Here is a 19,768-nt window from a genome sequence, read left to right as displayed (position 1 = left end):
TGTCTCCTTTTGTTTCTAAAAGGGGGGGGGGGGACCACAAATCTCTCCCAGTCCCTACCAAAGCCAACCTCTCCTTTCCGATGTTTCCGGGGGGCCACGCAGATCTCCCCAAAAACCATCTACACAGATTTGCATTTGCATCAGCCCCAGCCCGCCCCCAGATCGCATTGGGATGTTTCCGGTGGGCAGGCGAGGGCTCAGGCGAGGCAATCTGCATCCCGCATCCCTCCCTGATTGACCACTATGATTCCAAGCCAGTAAGGGCTGCCTTAAGGATGGTGCTCCATGTCCCTCACTCCCACCCCAGGCCCGAGAGCAGTGCTGGGCAGGGGCACCCAGGGGTTTGGGAATGCAGCAGGAGACATGTCCCAATGCGATCAGGGGGCGGGCTGGGGCGAATGCAAGCAGTGCAGATTGCCTCACCGGAGCCCTCACCCGCCCACCGGAGACACGGGGCCCACTCTGAGAGAGAGAGAGAGACGGAATTTTGCATCCCGCATCCCTCCCTGATTGACCAGCACGAGGGGCTGGCACAACATGGGCTGCCTTCAGGATGGTGGATGGTGGCCCAGTGGAGAGCGGTTTCTCCATGCATGTTGCCCAGGGATGGCTGTGAGCTGCTGCAACCCCGCCCCACGCTTCAGGGTGGGGGAGAAGGCTCGCAGCCACCAGCACCCTAGGCTGCACCTCCTGTGCCTCAGCCTGCCAGGTTGGCAGGGTCCAGAGGAGGTGAGCTGCTCCCTTCCCCCAGTGGTAGAACAGGGAGGAGAGCGCTGGGTGCAGGGAGGGGACCTCAACTGGGATCCTCCTGGTGTGGGGAAGGGGCCAGGCCTGGGCCCAGTGGGGAGCTTAGGAAGTCTGGCTAAGCAGGCGCTGGTTCATACCAACTCTTACTCTGCCATCTTCCTCCAGCTCTTCAAGCTAGCCTCCCTGCCCCACCTGTCCGGGGCAACGGGCTCTGGGTGACCTCCCTGAGCTCAGACTGTGGACCCAGAGACCTCAAGGAAGAGTGCAGGGGCCGGTGCAGAAGTACCAGGGCAGAGTTGCTTCGGTGTCTTGGTGAAGTTTGCAACTGACCCATGGTGGAAGCCCCAGAGGGGAAAGGCCAGGAGGCATGAATTGCCAGCACTTTAGCCACTTGAAAACAGCTCCACTTGGAATGTGAGCCGTTTATATGTTCAGCTGAGAAGTGAGAGGGCTGAACTCCACCATCGCTGGGCTCCTGTCAGTCCGAGGCCCAAGCGTCCACCATGACAAGGAAAGAACAGAGTGAGGGGCCTGGAGGAAGGGAGGACAATTGAAGAAAACCATGTCTAGACTTTCCCCAGCCCTCTCCTTCTTTCTGCTGCCTACAAGAGCCCCAGGCCCGGCCACAGTTCTGTCTCCACCTTTTAGTCCCCTATTCTCCAACCACAGAGGAAAGAAATAAGGAAGGAGTCTGTGCTGCCTTCAGAAAGTATCTATATACCTGATCGGTCAGTTGCCTTCCACAGAGGGAGGCCAGACTGTGGCTTAGGCCCACTCCCCACAGGGACATCAGTAGGACATCCTGTGAGGTCTCCCAGACTGTTAGAGGGGGCAGGATGGGCTGAGGGATGCCCCCCGAGTGCACAAATTTTTGTGCACCGGGCCACTAGTCTATACTAATAAAAGGTTAATATGCTAATTAGACCAGATAGACCAGACATCTTCTAGATGTCCTTTTGGACGTCCTTCCAGACAAAGCCATGGTGTCAGGGGCTGAGACAGATGTGGTTAGGGGTGATCAGGCCAGCAGGGGAGAGCAGTTAGGAATTGCCAGCAACCAGTTCCAGCATGTCATAATTTCAAGAGTTTCATCAAAAGGTTGATGAGACTTGGGGACTCAACAGGGTTGAGTCACACATGTAGTCACCTGTTGGGAATGGCTAAAGGCATTTCCCCAAACCTGAATAGGAAACTGATTGTGGCTGCCAGACAGTTAAAGGGCAACTTAATCTACATGTTATTGCCTCCTACTGACCAAACACCTGAACAGCCGTAGGCTAATTCCCCCATTCTAACAATGGACTCTGTACCACACCCTGACCCTTGGATGTGTATATCTCTGCCTCTCCTCAGGACAAGTTGTGTTAATAAAAAGCATGGGGTCCTTGGGATGGAAAGAACCTAAGACCTTAGACTTAAGACCTTAGATCTTAGCTCCTTTAGCTAAGCTCCTCTGACCCCCAATGCCTTTCAAAATTTTATCTCATCTCCAGACTCTTTATTAGTCTCTGGATTCCTATGTCATCTACACACAGCCCCTTCTCCAGATTCCTGAACCCTTCTTGATGCTGGGACAAGAACCCCGGCAAGGAATGATCAGGCCGGCAGAGGAGAGCAGTTAGAGGCGATCAGGCCAGCATGCAGAGGCAGTGAGGGGTGATCAGGCTGGTGGTGGGAGGAAGTTAGGAGAGACTAGGCAGGCAGGCAGGTGAGCAATTAGGAGCCAGTGGTCCAGAATTGTGAGAGGGATATCCGACGGCCTGGGGATCGGGCCTAAATCAGCAGTCGGACATCCCCCAAGGGGTCCCGGGTTAGAGAGGGTACAGGCTGGGCTGAGGGGATCCCCCCCCCCCCCCCGTGCACGAATTTCATGCACCGGGCCTCTAGTGTGTAAATAAGCATTTGTGCTTTCTTCTGGTACTTTTCTCATTTTCTATATTTAAATTTTTAAACTGAAATTTATTTTAATCTAGTTACTTTTCTCCAAATACTTAACAGAAAATTTCTACCATTTTTATCCTCTAGAGTGTCGGGGAACGCGATCGCGCTCCTCCTGTCTTTCCCCAAAAGTGCCGGGAGCGCTATCGTGCTCCTCCAGCAGTGTCACTATTAGATCCTAGTAGTTCACTCTTTATTGACAGATGGCACCTAAGTGCAGATTACTTATGATGCCAAATGTTTGTAGTTCTAAAATTGACCACTGGCATTTATCTGCCTAATTTTCATAATTTTTTTCCTAAACTGCTGTAAAATCAGCAAAAATGCCTTGGCAATTTTAGCATAGTTTCTAGCATATTGGTTGGCACTCAAAGGGTTAATTGACCTTTTCCTACAAACATGAAATGTCACCAGTATCAATTTTTAAAGTCTTACATATATTTGGGGTGTGTGGGCATTTTCCACTCTGTTCCAATCACTTATCTGTAAATAAATACTTAGTGAAAGTTTATAGCACCTGTTGATAGCTAGAAGGGTAAACCTGTGTCTACTATACAAAATTTTATTAATTTCATCACAACAATGAAAGCATGTAACTGAAAATATTTTTTTAATATATTTTATTGATTTTTTACAGAGAGGAAGGGAGAGGGAGAGTTAGAAACATAGATGAGAGAGAAACATCTATCAGCTGCCTCCCACACGCCCCCCCATTGGGGATGCGCCCACAACCAAGGTACATATGCCCTTGACTGGAATCAAATCCGGGACCCTTCAGTCTGCAGGCTGATGCTCTATCCACTGAGCCAAACCGGTTAGGGCTGAAAATATTTTAAAACATATTTATTTGGTTGTAAAATTGATAAACATAGGAAGAGCACACATTTTGAGAAAGTGAGTCTTCCTAATCAGGACCACAGCCATCTTCCCATCTCAAAGTTCCTTCTGAGGTCCCTCCATAAAGGACACAGGTGCACACTGATATAAAATGGTTATTGGATTTTATCCAAAGAACTTTTAGCCCAGAAGTGGATCAATTATGGGAAGTATTTCTCTCATTAAGCATTTTTCTATAGTATGTAACATTACAGTGTAAAAATGTGTACATCCTATATAATAGAAGCCTTATATGCAAATCGACCAAACAGCAGAATGACCAGTCGGTATGATGGCACTGACCACCAGGGGGCAGATGCTCAATGCAGGAGCTGCCCCCTGTAGTCAGTGTGCTCCCACAGGGACAGCGCTGTTCAGCCAGAAGCCAGGCTCATGGCTGGCGAGAGCAGCAGAGGTGGCGGAAGCACTAAGGAGCAATTAGCAGGTGGGTCATAAGGAGCAAGGGGTCCTGGACTGTGAGAGGGCACAGGCCAGGCTGAAGAATCTCTCCCCCCGCCCCCTACCCAGTGCTCAAATGTGGTGCACCAGGCCTCTGGTCTGATATAAAATGCTGTATATACTTAATTTTGTTTCCATTATTGATATGCAGTTACATCACTTAAAAGTTGTCAGTAAAGTGTTCTGTAAGAGGCATTGTGAGAGGGTCCTTATGTTGTTGTCTTTGCTCATAAAGTTGGTCAGAGCGCTAGACCCCAGGTCAGGTGTCCACCAGGGAGGAGCTGTGAGGCCCCTGGAGGGAAGTCAGCCCAGGGCTCTGGCTGACAGAAGGCTGCTCCCACCTGCTGAGACCTGCAAGGGTGCATCTCTCCCAGGTCCACCCACCACCTCCCAGTGGACCCCGGGCCCCCAGCCTCCCAGTCCCCATTACCTGCTCATCCTGTCCCTATCATTCAGGCCACTTTCATGAAAAATAGGATTTGCTTCACTTTCTGCACGTTGCCCACGCTGGCAGCTTTGTGAATCGCTCCCATATCTGTGTCTCGAAAGAGAGGCCTTAGGGCCCCCACGCCACTGCTCCCAGGATTGGTTGGGGGAGTCCATGGCCGCCACCCTGGGACTTTTCAGAAAAGAAAACACCTTCTTCATGGCGGAGAGTCAGGGCTTCAGAGAAGCCTCACCTTCCCTCCACTTTTCGCGCCTCCTGAGCCCAATACTAGCTCTCTAGCCAACCACCTCACGCCACAGCATTCAAGCAGGGCAGTTTGGCATTTTAGCATCTCTACCCTCGGAATCACAGTAACCAAGCAACGGCCTCTGACATCACTAGGCATTCGCATAGGGCCTTGTGGTCAAGGGCAGCCTGAGCCCATGTGCAAAGCCCAAGTAACTCAAATCGCAGAGACTGCCTGGTGGATGTGTCTCCCTGGTTAGAGCTTCCGCCCGAGCATCAGAGGGTGGCGGGTTCCATAACTGGTCAAGGGCATGAACCTAGGTTGCAGATTAGATCCCTGGTCCCATCAGGTGCATTCGGGAGACAGTCAACCAAAGTCTCCCTCACATCGGTGTTTCTCTCTCTGCCACCCCCCACCCCTCCTCCTTCCCTTCCCTCCACAAAGAAACAATTAATGGAAATAATATACTCAGTGAGGATTAACAAAAATTTTTAAAAAACTCAGTGATTGCCTGTGGGCAGGTGTGGGTTCTATTCAAACATCCCTGGGAGTTGGCCAGGTGTGTCCAGAGGCTTGCAATAGTTATCCCAGTGAAAAAGCAGTCTTTGCCTCCGACCAGGGCTAGGGTGGTGTGGAACTTCAGGACGCTCAAGGTCTGGTCCTCCAGAAAACTCCCCTTAATAACATCTCTAAATCTCCTTGTGCCCTAGTTTATATCTGTTCCACATCCCTCTAGCCCCAGCCAATCTCCAGGGAATTTAGCAGATGCAACAGAAGGATGTTTTCATGGTTTCAGAGATTGTGGCAATATGTGTCTGCAAGTGCAAATTTATGAGAAACCAGTGCCCGTTCTCCGGATAAAAGCACCTTTCCGCAGGCCTCTTAATCCTCCCCCTTTGGCCCACCTCTTACATTTTAATTTGTGTAAGAGGTGGGCCAAATAAATCTTTAATCAATCCAAGATTTATTTTGGAGCATGGTGTTCACATTTAAGAACTATCTTATAAAATGGTTATTCACCTGTCCCAAACCACCTTTTCTTGCCTAGTTTTAAATGTCACTTTACTGTGCATTAAACTTTCAGGTTATGTTTTTTGTTTTTGGGTGGTCTGTTTTATCCATTGAACTGTCTGCTTCTTTTTACATCAGCACTGCACTATTTTAACTTCTTGATAAGTATTGTAGTATTTTACAGTTTCAATGTTCCCCCTCCTTATTATTCTTTTTCTGTCTTCTCCCAGCAATGTGTACCTTGAAATTATTTGAAATGAAGTTTTAATCAGTATTCCAAGTTTTAAAAAAAATCTTAGTGAGATTTTAATTAGCTTGAGAATTTTAACTGAATCTCTTGAATCAGTATATCCAGATACATATGATGTCTCTCAATTTATTTAAGTCCTATTAATATGTTCCTCTTAGCTTTTAGTTTTTTTAAAAAAATAAATCTTTTAAAAATATTATTTAGAGAAAAAGAAACATGTTGTCCCACTTATTTATGCTTTCATTGGTTGCTTCTTATATGTACCCAGGCTGGGATTCAAATCCACAACCTTGGCACACCTGGACCATGCTCTAACCCAGTGGTCGGCAAACTGCAGCTGGCGAGCCACATGCGGCTCTTTGGCCCCTTGAGTGTGGCTCTTCCACAAAATACCACGTGCAGGCGCACACATACAGTGTGATTGAAACTTCGTGGCCCATGCGCAGAAGTCAGTGTTTTGTGGAAGAGCCACACTCAAGGGGCCAAGAGCCACATGTGGCTCGCGAGCCGCAGTTTGCCAACCACTGCTCTAACCAACTGAGCTCCCAGGCAGGGTGATACTTTCATTTTTGGATTTTGGGTTTGTTTTTGTTGTTGACACTTTTAGCGTAGTGATGTGGTAGTTTTTTTCCCTATGTGAATCCTGCCCACTTTAGACATATTTGGGATTTTTCATTTTTTATTGTGATGGAATATTTTTCCATTATCATTATAAGTGATTATTATATTAATATCTGTACAGTTGACAATCAGACTGAAGTTCTCAAGCTGTACTTTTGTAACTGGTGAAGGAGTTGACAGTTTATGGCAGGTTCACAGGGAAGGCAAACTGGATGGTAAAGATTTCACCAGAAAGATGTAATATTGAGGAATTTTTTGATGCAGATGAAAAAACAAAGTAAAATGCAAGCAAGAGGGGTTGTTTTTATTGAAGGGTAAGATAATTGTTTTTTAAAATGACATAAAATACCTATTTTTTTCCTCAAATCCCATTAGCCAAATTTTTCAGTAATTCGCTTACTGAGCTTATCATCTTCACCATTATGAAGCCTCTTCTGCTCCATACATGTTCCATATTCTTTACGATTTACAAACTTAAAGTCTAAATACTCATTTCCCCTTGCTTCTGTCTTTCTCTATCAGCAACTCCTGTCTTTCCATCTTTATTCCATTTCTTAGGAAGGTAAAATAGGTTGACTCCATATTCAACAGTAACTGGTATAAACATGTGAGTGCCAACAGAGACTCCTTTTAGTGTAGTTCTTGATCCAGCAATTCCAATAGGACTGCACCTGCTATGGTGGGTGAAACGCACAGGAGCAGGAGCAGGCCCACAGCAACAGCTAATGCAAACCCAGCTCACCACATTCCTACAACATTTGCTAATGATTTCAGGAGCTAGCCAAAATGAAAAGTAACAGCAACCAACACTGCATAAAACGCACCAGGAAAATGTGTAAGTTTGGTAAACACATCTTATAGCCAGACAGACACACAGATTTTAATTTAGGGAGTTATTCTTCTGAGGCCACTTATTGCCATTTTGTTCTTTGGTTCAATAGTTCGCAAAATTGCTTGGAAATGGAAACCCAGAAGCTGAGTGCCTGGACCTTTCGCAAAAATTGCTGCTGGTGAAGGGGTCCCTGCTGAGGGACGAGTGCCTTCATTGGTAAAAGAATTAACCAAATCAACAAAAAAATTCTCAGGACAACTCAGCTAAGCTAGACCAACTGGTTTTTGTGTGTGTGAATGGTTTAAACAATGATCACCAAGCATTTGCCTCCTTCAGCAGCCCAATTAGAAAATGACCTGTTGTACCCTATTTGCTCCTCAGATTTACAGGAGAGGCTCTCTGTAGTGACAGGTGACCAGAAGGCTCTGGCATTCCTGATTCAGCCTGCATTGAGGATCAAAGACATGACCCGGCTGCAGAGAGGTAGGAACCAGTCACCAGGACTCCAGGTCAGTGGCCCTAGAGTTTCTCTATGGACCAGAGATAGAGTAAACATTAGGCCAACTCTGAGTTTGTGTTTCCTTGGTCAAATGAGCAATTGGAATTTAAAATTTCCCATTCCCAGATTTTTGTGGAACTAATTTTAAACCCAGAGCATATGCCCTGTAGAAAGGTGTTGCTTGGAACCCTCATGCCTATCTAAGACTCAAATAATGCCCTGGTTCAGCTTTCCCTGCACACTCATTTAAGTTATGCTAATGGAATTCATAATGTGTAGACTAGTATTTGTTTTGTGATGAAAAATGACTGAGAGATGGATGCCTTACCAAATCCCTTAGCAAACATTTTCCAATTCCAGTTCAAAGGCTGTCATTAATGTGTTTTCCCTCTAAGAATAACCAAGAAACATGTGGAACACTTTTCCACAACCGATTCATTTGTTCTCTGGGATGTGCAAAACCAGGGCAGACTTGAAAATGACATGAACATTGAATGTCCTGTGAGCCAACACACAGATCCATCAGCAGGTGGGAGTCCTGACTGATGGGACGTGAAGAGAACCTCGGTCTAATCTTTGGCTAAATGCTATGCAATGCAAACATAGCAACAAACCTTAGGAAGCAAGATTTAAACATTTTATAAATGAACAGACATGAATGGCTACACACTCCAGCAGGGACAAACTTCACAAATTTGCTGGAGGCAACTTATTAAACAAAACAAGGACAACCCTCTATAAAGAACACTAGCTGAAATTCAGTAAGATTAGAAAGCAAAAAAAAAAAAATTAGAAAACAAAGAAATAAGAAAATGTGACCCTTACTAAGGAAGAAATAGAAACTATCTCGAGATGTTAAATTTATCATAGATTTAAAAGCATCTGTTGTGAACATGTTCAAAGAACTAGTGCAAGTCATATTTAAAGAATTAATGAAAACTATGATAAAAATGATGCAATGCATGGAGAATCTCTATTAAGATAGAGAGTATATGAAAGGCCAAATAGAATTTGGAGATGAAGAATACAATGATCTGAAACTCATTGATATGACATGGTAGAAGAAAGAATTCATTAACCCTGAAGAATCAAAAGAAATTATTCAATCTGAAGAGAAGAGAGAAAACAATGAAGAAAAGTAACAAAGCCTGAGAGACCAGATCAATATCAAGTGTTTCAACACATTTCCAAGAACAATCCCAGAAGAGAGACAATAAAGGACAGATAAGTATATTTGAAAAAATAATTGTCAAAAAAATTCTCAAATTTGCCGTGGCCGGGTGGCTCAGTTGGTTGGAACATTATCCCATACACCAAAACACTGTGGGTTCAATTCCTGTAAGGGCACATACCTAAGTTGTGGTTCTGATCCCTGGTCAGGGTGTGTATGGAGGCAACACTTCGATGGTTCTCTCTCACCATGGTGTTTCTCTCTCTAAAATCAATAAACATATCCTCAGATGAAGATTAAAAAACAAACTCATGTTTGATGAAAAACATAATGTACATATCACAGTCCAACTATTAAAAGTCGAGGCTGAGAAAAACTTCTTAAATGTAAGAAATAATCAACCTATCACCAAAGGAAAAATTTTGATTAATAGCTAATTTCTCTCCAAAAATAATGGAAGTGTCTCTGGGGTAATATATTCAAAGTTATTTAAAAAAAACAAAACTGCCAGTCCAGTATGGCTCATTGGTTGAGTGTCGACCTATAGAACCAGGAGGTCACAGTTCAATTCTCAGTCAGGGCGCATGCCAGGGTTGCTGGCTTGATTTCCAGTAGATGGCATGCAGGAGGCAGCCAATCAATGATTCTCTTTCATCATTGATGTTTCTCTCACTCTCCCTTCCTCTCTGAAATCAATAAAAAATATATTTTTTAAAAAGAAAACCTTTAAAAAAGAAAAAAAAAATCAGTCCATGTATTATGCTATACCCAGCAAAACTATTCTTTAAAAAAGGCAAATTAAAGATATTCCCAACAAGGACTGAAAATATAAGATAACAGTATAGTATTGTATTGTTGAGTTGTAATATATAAAGATATTACAAATGACAATAATAGCACAAAGAGAAGAAAATGCTAAAATATAGTTAATCCATGTTACCAGAATTAAATTTGTATTATTTTGAAGTATACTATGATAAGTTGATGTGTATTATCATCCCTAGAGCAACCACTAAAATGTAACTTAAATAAGAGAGGAACACAAGGGACCTCTTTAGCTATGAGAAAAACAGAAAACAAAAAGTGATATAGCAGATATTATAAACAACTATATCAATATTAAACATGAATGAACCATACCCAACTGAAATAACAGAAGAGATTGCCAGACTGGATTTTAAAAAAGCAAGATCCAGCTGATAAAGGACTTGCCGTCACAATATGTGATTTCTTAAAATGAATAAGACAAACAGTGCAATATACAGATGATGATGTACTGTAGAACTGTATACCAGAAACCTACATAATTTTACTGACCGATGTCACCCCAATACATTCAAATTTTTAAAAAAAGAAGAAGAAGACTATAAGAAGTACTGTACAAGATGTGGAGACACTGGAACCCTCAAACACTGGTGGTTGGAATATAATATTGTTGTATAGTTATTTTGGAAAGAATTCCTCAGGTTCATAAAAGTTACCACATGACTCATCAACTTTAATCCAAAAGTCTACCAGGAGAAATGAAACACAAATCCACATAGACATGTACACACATATACATATACACACACAAAGAGGGAGAGGGTGGAAGGGAAGAGCAAAAGGGAGGCGGCAATAGAAAATTAGGCAAATGAACACAACTAATGAACCTCTGTCAAGAGTAAATGGAAGTTACTTCTATTATTCTGTTAACATTTCTGTAAGTTTGAAATTACATCAAATTTAAAATTATTTTTTTTAAAAGGGGCACAAATATCATGTGGCAAGTTCCTGCAATCAACATCCTCAATGAAGACTATATACAGCTTAAAAGTTATTAGAAAACTACAGGTAATTTTAATAAAATCACGTCAAGAATATAATTTGGTTAAATATAAAAAGCAATAAAATATACTCTAATTTTTCTATTGAGTTAAATAAATTTGTAAATCCTGTAACAGCATGTTCATATTCACAAAATCTGAATGAAAAACAAACACAATTTCCCATTTCTGATACAGTGTAATTCAAAAGTTCATTTTGAAGGGGACTGAGCTTTTGATCTAATTTTACTTTCAATATCAAGCATCATTATATACTTATTCAAAAGACTGCAGTCCTGAAATAAATTTCATTAGTGACCATGATAATGTTAAAAAAAAAAAAACCACAAAAATGCATGGTACATTTTTAAAAGTTTATAATCACTTAATTCTGATTGTACCTTTACATTTACAATTCACTATTTTTAAGATTTTTTTTTTAAACACAATTTTATATGTGGACAATCTGGAGCATAATTAAGTGTATCTTAATGAAGTTTCCACAGATGTATGTAGAAATATGGTGTACCAGCAGCCAAACAGCATCATTTCTTTATCAAAGATCAATGGTACTACCTAGAAATGAGGACAATTCTTCAACAATTTCATTTTTTCTAAGTAAAAAGACTTCCAAGGAGCTCAAGGCACAATTTTATTTACATCTAGTAGAGTAACCCAGCATAAAATCATTATTTATGTGCAACTTAATAACTGATGGACATTTCTCAAACAAGCTGTTTCAATCCTGATAGTTCTTTATTTTCTTTAACATAGTTGCTATGGATTGCTAATTTGCAATAGGTGTCATCATGAGAATAACCAAAAGTAGATAAATGTGACAAAAGGTTGATAAAGTGTTTCACACACTTGAGTGATACCAGGTCAAAAATGGGAGAGAAGTGTTGCAAAAGGAGAGTACTGCAATGCTACTTATATTCTTGCAATAAAACCAGCAACGGACCCATTTCAAGAGAGATCACCTCAATTCCAATTTCTTCCCCTCAAGAACAATTTGAATCTCTTTGGCATCCAAAGTCTCATAGGTCAATAAAGCTTCTGCTAGATTCTTATGCTCTTTTGCATGAGTCTTCAAGATATGTTTTGCTCGTTCATATGAGTCCTAAAATAGAAAAACAGATCTATAAGAGGCAAAAAAAACTTAGGAGAAGCAAAAACCATAAATGAGAAAAGAAAAAATCTATGTACCCTAAAAATGTGAAATCAATTTATTTCTATTTATAAAGATAAAAGCATTTAAAAATTTTTTATTGATTTTAGAGAGGAGAGAAACATCAATTTGTTGTTCCACTTATTGATGTATTTATTCATTGGTTGATTCTTTTTTTCTTATTTAATCCTCACCCGAGGACAAGCATAGAGAGAGGAAGGGAGAAAGAGAGAACCATGGATGTGTGAGAGAAACATCAATTGGTGGCCCTCCTTATGTGCCACAACCAAGAATTGAACCAGCAACCTTTGGTGCACAGGACCATGCTCAACCATGGAGCCACTCCAGCCTGGCCATTGGCTGACTCTCATACGTGCCCTGTCCCGGGATCAAATCTATAAACTCAACTTATCTGGACAACGCAACTAAGCTACCCAGCCAAGGCAAATAAAAACATATAAAAGCTTGGTTCCCAAAGATAATACTTTTGTACTTTCCAAATGTTTTATTTTTTACCTCAAAATCTATCACATAGAAAAATGATTACCTCGATCAAAAGGTACTTTAAAAAATTAAAGTATACTTTGTACTTATCTGCTTTTTAAATAAGGCCTCTGAACATAGAAATCTATTTATCTATTCAGTATGTATGTTTAAAAAGAAGGAAATTTGCTCCTTTTGCGTCTTCATTTCACTGATTTATTTAACAACCAGAAAAGACCTATTTCCGTTATTCACTTGTATAATATACTTACTTGTTAATTTGTGACAACTATCACAGTATTATTACAGCTGATCCCTGATTTTCATACATTTTTCTTTGCAAGCCCACCTTGAATTTGTCACTTAAGTCCTTCAATTGTCTTTTCAAAAGTGAGTTTGGGTTGAGTTTATTAGGTCGTAAGATAACGACACTACTAACAATTCATTTGTGGCAGCGTCACATCTGTCTGTACTATGTTTTTGCCAATATTTTTATATTTAGTCATATTTTTGCCCTTATAAAAATGGGTGGAAAAGAACTTGGGCCAGTATTGACTGGCCCCCAGGCCTCCTGGCCATCCTAGCCAGCTGGCACAGCAGGGGTGGCTATCGTTTCTGACCACAAGACCATGCCTGGGATTGGGCCCAGGGATAGAGGTGAGCTCCACCTGCTGCTCTGCCTGAGATCCTGAGGTTGATCTGAGGATCCCTCTCAAGCCAAAAAGCCAGGACCTTTGCACATCCATTGATTCTGGCTGGTCCCAGTCTTTGGGGACCCACGCCACCATCACAAGTAGCAGAAGAGGATTTCTGGGCTGATCCTTACCAACACAGATGATGTAAACACTCTAAACTGTGATGTTTTTGTATCAATGTTTGTGCAATGATGAATGTACTCCCTCTTCTATCAAGCTCTACTCCTTTCAAGTTCATGCTATTTGACTACAGCCTTACCCAACAGCCTTCACTGTGCTACCTAAGTCCATATTCACTAAAGACTTCTGGCTCTTGGCTCGGTCTCCTTCTCCATTCCAAGACCTACCTTCATGCAAACCCAAATAGAACCAAGAGCTAGCTCCACACCCATGAATCTTTCCCAACTTTTAATCTTCACTACACTACCTCCAATTCAACAAATATGAAACTGACCTTATGACCTACATCCTTGCCAGCCTTAGGCCATCACCGTGTTTACTCAGTAAATGATACAACTGAGTTGCATGGGGCAGAAATCTAAAATATTGTTTTTAGATTCATAGCTGCTCTCTCAACCAAAATATCACAAAGGCATTTGATTCCACTACATCAGTATCTCTTGAACCCACACGTTTCTCAATTTCTACATTTCACCACCCTAACCCGAGCATCCATTATACCGTGACTAGATGACCACAGTACCTACCAACGATCTCACTGAATCTACTCTTACACATTCTTTTATCCTAATCTGTATTGAACCCTGCAGTCAAAATGTCCTTTCTTTTGCTTATTCAGTATTCTGAGCATATGCACACTGCTAGGCACAAGCAAATAACACATGCTGAATATATGTCAGAATGGGAAAACAATAAATAATCAATAATCAATACAGTTCATTCTATTAACTCTTATGGTTTTATAAATAAAATTAAATATTTATAATCACTAATATAAACTGTTCTTAGCCTACAGTCAGAATAAAATAAAGATCCAGTCTATGACCAAAGGTCTCTAACAACATATTTAAATCAAGGTTGCCCCCTGGCCAGTGTGGCTCAATGATTAGAGCATCGGTCTGTGCACCAAAGGAGTGTGGATTCAATTCCCAGTCAAGACTCATCAAAGGCACATTCCTGGGTTCCAGGTTTGATTCCAAGCCCTGGTAGGGGCCTGTGTGGGAGGCAATTAATCAATGTGTCTCTCTCACATCAATGTCTGTCTGTCTGTCTGTCTCTCTCTCTCTCTCTCTCTTTCTCTCTCTCTCTCTCTCCTCTCACACACACACCTCCACCCCAGCCCCATCCCTTCCACTCTTTCTAAAAAATCAATGAAAAAAATATCCTCAGGTGAGGATTAACAAATAAATAAATAAATCATGGTTGAAATAGTGCACCTATTATCTTTATTTCTAAAGAACAAAAGGGTTTAACCCAACTATTTAGGCACATTATGACTAAATAAATAAATGTAGAAAAATATGATCATTACCTTCAGAAGGATTCTGATTTCTTGTTCAATAGCTGATTGCGTTTCTGGACTTAGTTTCCCCGTATCACTGTAGGTCATAACTCCAAGCTAAAACAAATGGGAAGAAATTGAACAGAAAACAAAACAAAACAAAAAAACTCCACAAATAAAATATAACAGAGGAAGTACCATCCTATACATAAGAAAACCAATTTCATGCAGGGAAATTAAGAAATTCAATATAAAATGGCCTTAAGGGCAAAGAAATTTTATCATTTTTCTGAAAGTATAACACTAAAACTAAAGTGTGAGCAAGACAGAAAATTTAAAATCATAAGTATGCTAGTGAGTGCCTTCTTAGAAAATCTTGGCAGCTATTCCAAGTCCAGAAATCCACAATTCAGAGTATTAGAATTGCTTCATGGAACCACAGCGATAATGCAAGAAAGTGAAAAGGGTAAAGTATGGCAGACTCAGCAAGTAGATTTTTTATGTCATATGAATAGAAACGGCTAAAGAATTTGTCTTATCATTTTGTTAACTCATGAACGAATAATTATTAGTGTTCAAGTAGCTAGAATGGAAACAGAATACTAAATTACTCAGAAAATAAGGTTTAGTTTAGAATAAGTAAAGACAACTCCATTTGGAATGAGACAGAGGAAAGTAAATGTTATCAATTTAAAATGAAAACCCTCTCTCGAGACACTTGGCACATATCATTGGAGACATGAGGAATAATAAAATTAGCCAATACCTTTTCACTCATTCCAAATTTGGTAACCATCCACTTTGCTATTTTAGTTGCATTATCGAAATCACTGGAAGCACCTAAAATTTTAAAATAAATATAGAACTCATTTAAAAAAAAATATCTTTAAACCAACAAACACAATTTGAACTAATGCCATTCTTTACAGCCAACCTGTTGTTATATGGTCAGTTCCAAATATAAGCTCCTCTGCCACTCTTCCTCCCATACTAACATCCATTTGTGCAAGCAGCTGAGCTCTGGTTTCATTCCACCTGTCATTCTCAGGCAACAGGGAAACCTAGACAATTGAAAAACAGAAAAAAATTCAGAGAGTTTTGGAACACCTACAATAACCAGAATTATCATCTGGCCCTCTCACCTTACTTAATACCATGATGCTGAAAGCCCAAAGACATTTAGTAGAGATGACCATCAGGTGACTGATGACAAAACCAGCAATTTATAAAATAAGGAAAATTATTTTATAAGTGGCGGGGGGGAAAAAAAGGACACTTATGTAATACCCTTTGTAATACTTTAAGCGAAAAATAAAAAAATATTAAAAAAAAAAAAAAAAAAAAAAAAAAAAAAAGAAAAATCTTAAAAAAAACTACTGAGCCAGTACATTTCTTTTGTGGGGGGAAAAATGCAATTACATAACTAAGAATTATAATTTGCTGCTATTCCAGAATTAAATTTTATATTATAATATATAATATCTAGAATATTAAGGATATTCTTTATTAAAAGATAAATTTCACAAGAATCTCTAATTTCAAGATGGATCAGGAAGTTAAAGAAAATATCAACAACCCTAGCTGGTTTGGCTCAGTGGATAGAGCATCAGCCTGAGGACCAAAGAGTCCCAGGTTCGATTCTGGTCAAGGGCACATTCCTGGATTGTGGGCTCAATCCCCAGTAGGGGATGTGCAATAGGGAACCAATCAATGATTCTCTGTCATCACTGATGTTTCTATCTCCCTCTCCCTTCCTCTCTAAAATCAATAAAAATACTTAAGAAAAAAAGAAAAGAAAGAAAGAAAATATCAACAGCCCTAGCTGATTTGGCTCAGTGGATAGAAGGGTCCCGGTTTCGATTTCAGTCAAGGGCACATGCCAGGTTTCGGACTCAATCCCCAGTGGGAGGCGTGCAGGAGGCAGCCGATCAATGATTCTCTCTCATCATTGATGTTTCTATCTCTCTATCCCTCTTCCTTCCTCTCTGAAATCAATAAAAATATATAGTAAAAACATATGAGAAAATATCAACAAATTTAGCAAGTAGCTGAATGTTGTCTTAAAGGGATTTTATCAGCAATTTCATGCATATCCTTCTGGAAAGTGCTATCTAAAAGCAAAGAAAAACTGCAAGATACTTACATGTCCAAGTGTTGGCCCTCGAGGCATGATTGTAGCTTTGTTGATAGGCATTGCATCTTTAGTGTAATATGCAATAATAGCATGGCCAGATTCATGATATGCAGTGATGGTTTTGTTTTTGTTATCGATTTCCACACTTCTACGTTCAGGCCCTAAAAGCAAAAAATTAATCAGGTTAAATGCTCCATTAGAGAGATATATTTAAAGGAATGAAACCCATCCGCTTCAAAGTTGTTCTCAGAGTAACATGATTTAATTTCATTAAGAAATATTTTAAACAAAGTAAAAGCTTAAAAATAAGTACATATTAACTACAACAATGTCAACTGAAAACCAAAATTGTTAGAACTATCATCTTACTCTCATAGCCAAAGGGAGAGCTTAATTATATTTCTAGAAATTAAACTTTCAATTTAAAAGGAATGTCTTATCTAACCTGTTTTGAAGCCAATTCATGAGTTATAGTAAAAAATACTAAGACGAGTAAAATTAACTATCCTTTCATCAGCAATATTAGACAAGAGTAGAAACATAGGCACCCATGATCTACATTTGTCTGTGAGAGCCAAATTGTTTTTCTACATTCAAATATATATTTTCATGTCCCTATACATTTGTTTTTATTATTATTTGTTGTTGTTAATCCTCACCTGAGGATATTTTTTCCATGGATTTTTAGAAAGTGTATAAAGGAGCAAGGTGGGGAAAGGGAGAGAGGGAAAGAGGGAAGGAAGAAAAAGAGAGAAAAACATTGATTTCAGAGAGGCACATCGATTGGCTGCCTCCCACACCTGCCCTGATTAGGAGCTGTGATCTAACCTGCAACCCAAGTGCATGCCCTTGACTGGTAATCAAACCCTCAGCCCTTCAATACTGAAGCCAAGATTCTAACCACAGAAAAACACTGGCAGGGCTACCTTTGTTTTTTTAATAACCTCTAAAATGAAGAATTTATTCTCTAACATACTGAATAGTATAAGACAGGAAAATAAAGAAAACCTACCCATTAAAATTTTATCTTTGGAAAACTCAAGTTCTTTCATGGTAACCATTTCTTTTCCATCAACAGCTGCCTTTAAAGCAGCTTGGTTCACAAGATTCTCCAACTCTGCTCCAGAGAAGCCAACAGTACCTCGAGCTATGATTTCTGGATCAACAGCTGTGTAGATATAACACAATATATTAAAGTTCCAAAACAGCCAAAAGAAAGTTTGCCAGAAAGAACCCAAATTCCGAAAGAAAAAAACAAAACAGCCATCGTGAACTATAATTTAAAATATTTATCTTAATTAAACTAAAAAATTTATTTTACTAACTTCTAAGGGAAAAAAGTCAAAATTGTTATAAATATGACATTAAAACTGCCATTGGGACAAATAACAAAAGCTCTTAAATTTAAATAACTTTGTGAAAAAACAAAGAAATGTAGAGTTATCTGATCATTTAAAAACCTTTAGTTATGACCTATATCATTAGTGGCCTAATGGCAAATCGAAAAAGCATACTCATAGACATTTTTTTTCCCCTAAAATTTCATTTTGAAATATTTTGGACATAAAAGCTCCCTTTATTATGGAAAACTTATTTGGGTTTTTGTTGTTGTTGTTTTTTTCTTGATTCAGCTATCTTGAAAATACTGCAGCTTTAATAGCTGCTTTTATTACTCGGGTTGGTCCATGATATTTCCTTTCCGTGTGTTTTGTTTCACAGGTGATTTTCCCCTCCTTTGACACCAAAGGGACTATATCATGAGATACTGTGCTCATAATATGCAGGTGTTTTTTCTATTGCTTCATATTTTACATTTATCTTTAAAAACATACATACATTCATCTTTAAGTATTATCTATCTGAATACTCCAAAGAAAACTTTCATTCGAATCAGAATTCAAAATGATAAAATCTACTGGATATGCAGTAAGTTATGAAATGGACTTTTTTTTTTTTTAAAAAAAGGACATATAAATGGAAGAAAAAATGATGTATAAAAGAACTGGTCTTTTAAAACATTGCTCAAGTAAGAACCACAAACAGGATGAATTGACATATTACCATTTTATGGAGATAACAATGTTTGTATCATGGAATAAGACTTACACTGATCAAACTTTATTTTATTGAGATACCATTTCAAAATTTCTGTTCGACCTCTTACATCTGGCCTTGGAACTGTAACCTGCATGTCAAAACGACCAGGACGAATTAAGGCACTAAAGAGAGAATACAAAAAGAAAATGAAAATTAGTAAGCTGACTATGCTGAAGGCCAAGTTAAACAGGACCACCACACTAAGGAGAGGTTGGAAAGACAATGCAACCAGAGGTTAGATGGAGTTCTGAAGGTAAGTATTCAGATAGTTCCTTATAAAACATGGCTCAAATAAGTTTTAATAACCAGAAGACAGAGCAAAGGTATACATTGATAAATGTGTACCTACAGACAGCAGACACCCCTCAGAAACAAAAATGTGCAGGTCAATCAGCCAGGGAACAGATAATTCTATACCAGTCTATTAGAGTCTCAGGCAAAGACAAACTATTAAATGAAACAAAAATATGAATAACTTTTATAATAACATCAATAAAAATTTTAAATTATACTAAATTTTATTTTATTTTATTTTAAATATATTTTATTGATTTTTTACAGAGAGAAAGGGAGAGAGATAGAGAGTTAGAAACATCGATGAGAGAGAAACATCCATCAGCTGCCTCCTGCACATCTCCTACTGGGGATGTGCCCGCAACCCAGGTACATGCCCTTGACCGGAATCGAACCTGGGACCTTTCAGTCCGCAGGCCAACGCTCTATCCACTGAGCCAAACCGGTTTCGGCACTAAATTTTATTTTAAAAGTGCTCTCCAGCCCTAACCAGTTTGGCTCAGTCGATAGAGCATCGGCCTGCGGACTGAAAAGACACAGGTTCTATTCCAG

The 19,768-nt window shown here is 39.8% G+C and overlaps 1 protein-coding gene across 2 annotated transcripts in view; it reads right to left on the bottom strand.

Moving 5' to 3' along the window:
- Positions 1 to 10,735: 10,735 nt before the first annotated feature.
- The window catches only part of YME1L1 (YME1 like 1 ATPase), a 52,881-nt gene continuing 43,848 nt past the window's right edge, over positions 10,736 to 19,768 (bottom strand). For both annotated transcript variants that reach the window (XM_023763882.1, XM_006100268.3), the window contains 7 exons: positions 18,932 to 19,044; positions 17,838 to 17,993; positions 16,835 to 16,986; positions 15,626 to 15,752; positions 15,458 to 15,531; positions 14,722 to 14,808; positions 10,736 to 12,003 (listed from right to left, as the gene is read on the bottom strand). In XM_023763882.1, coding sequence (XP_023619650.1) covers positions 11,860 to 12,003; positions 14,722 to 14,808; positions 15,458 to 15,531; positions 15,626 to 15,752; positions 16,835 to 16,986; positions 17,838 to 17,993; positions 18,932 to 19,044 — 853 coding nt within the window. In that variant the 3' untranslated portion in view covers positions 10,736 to 11,859. The remainder of the gene's footprint in view (positions 12,004 to 14,721; positions 14,809 to 15,457; positions 15,532 to 15,625; positions 15,753 to 16,834; positions 16,987 to 17,837; positions 17,994 to 18,931; positions 19,045 to 19,768) is intronic.

This window comes from Myotis lucifugus, unplaced genomic scaffold, assembly GCF_000147115.1.
Source record: "Myotis lucifugus unplaced genomic scaffold, Myoluc2.0 scaffold_306, whole genome shotgun sequence".
Lineage (NCBI taxonomy): Eukaryota > Metazoa > Chordata > Mammalia > Chiroptera > Vespertilionidae > Myotis > Myotis lucifugus.
The sequence above is the reverse complement of the archived record's forward strand: the minus strand, read 5'-3'. Positions and strand labels throughout refer to the sequence as shown.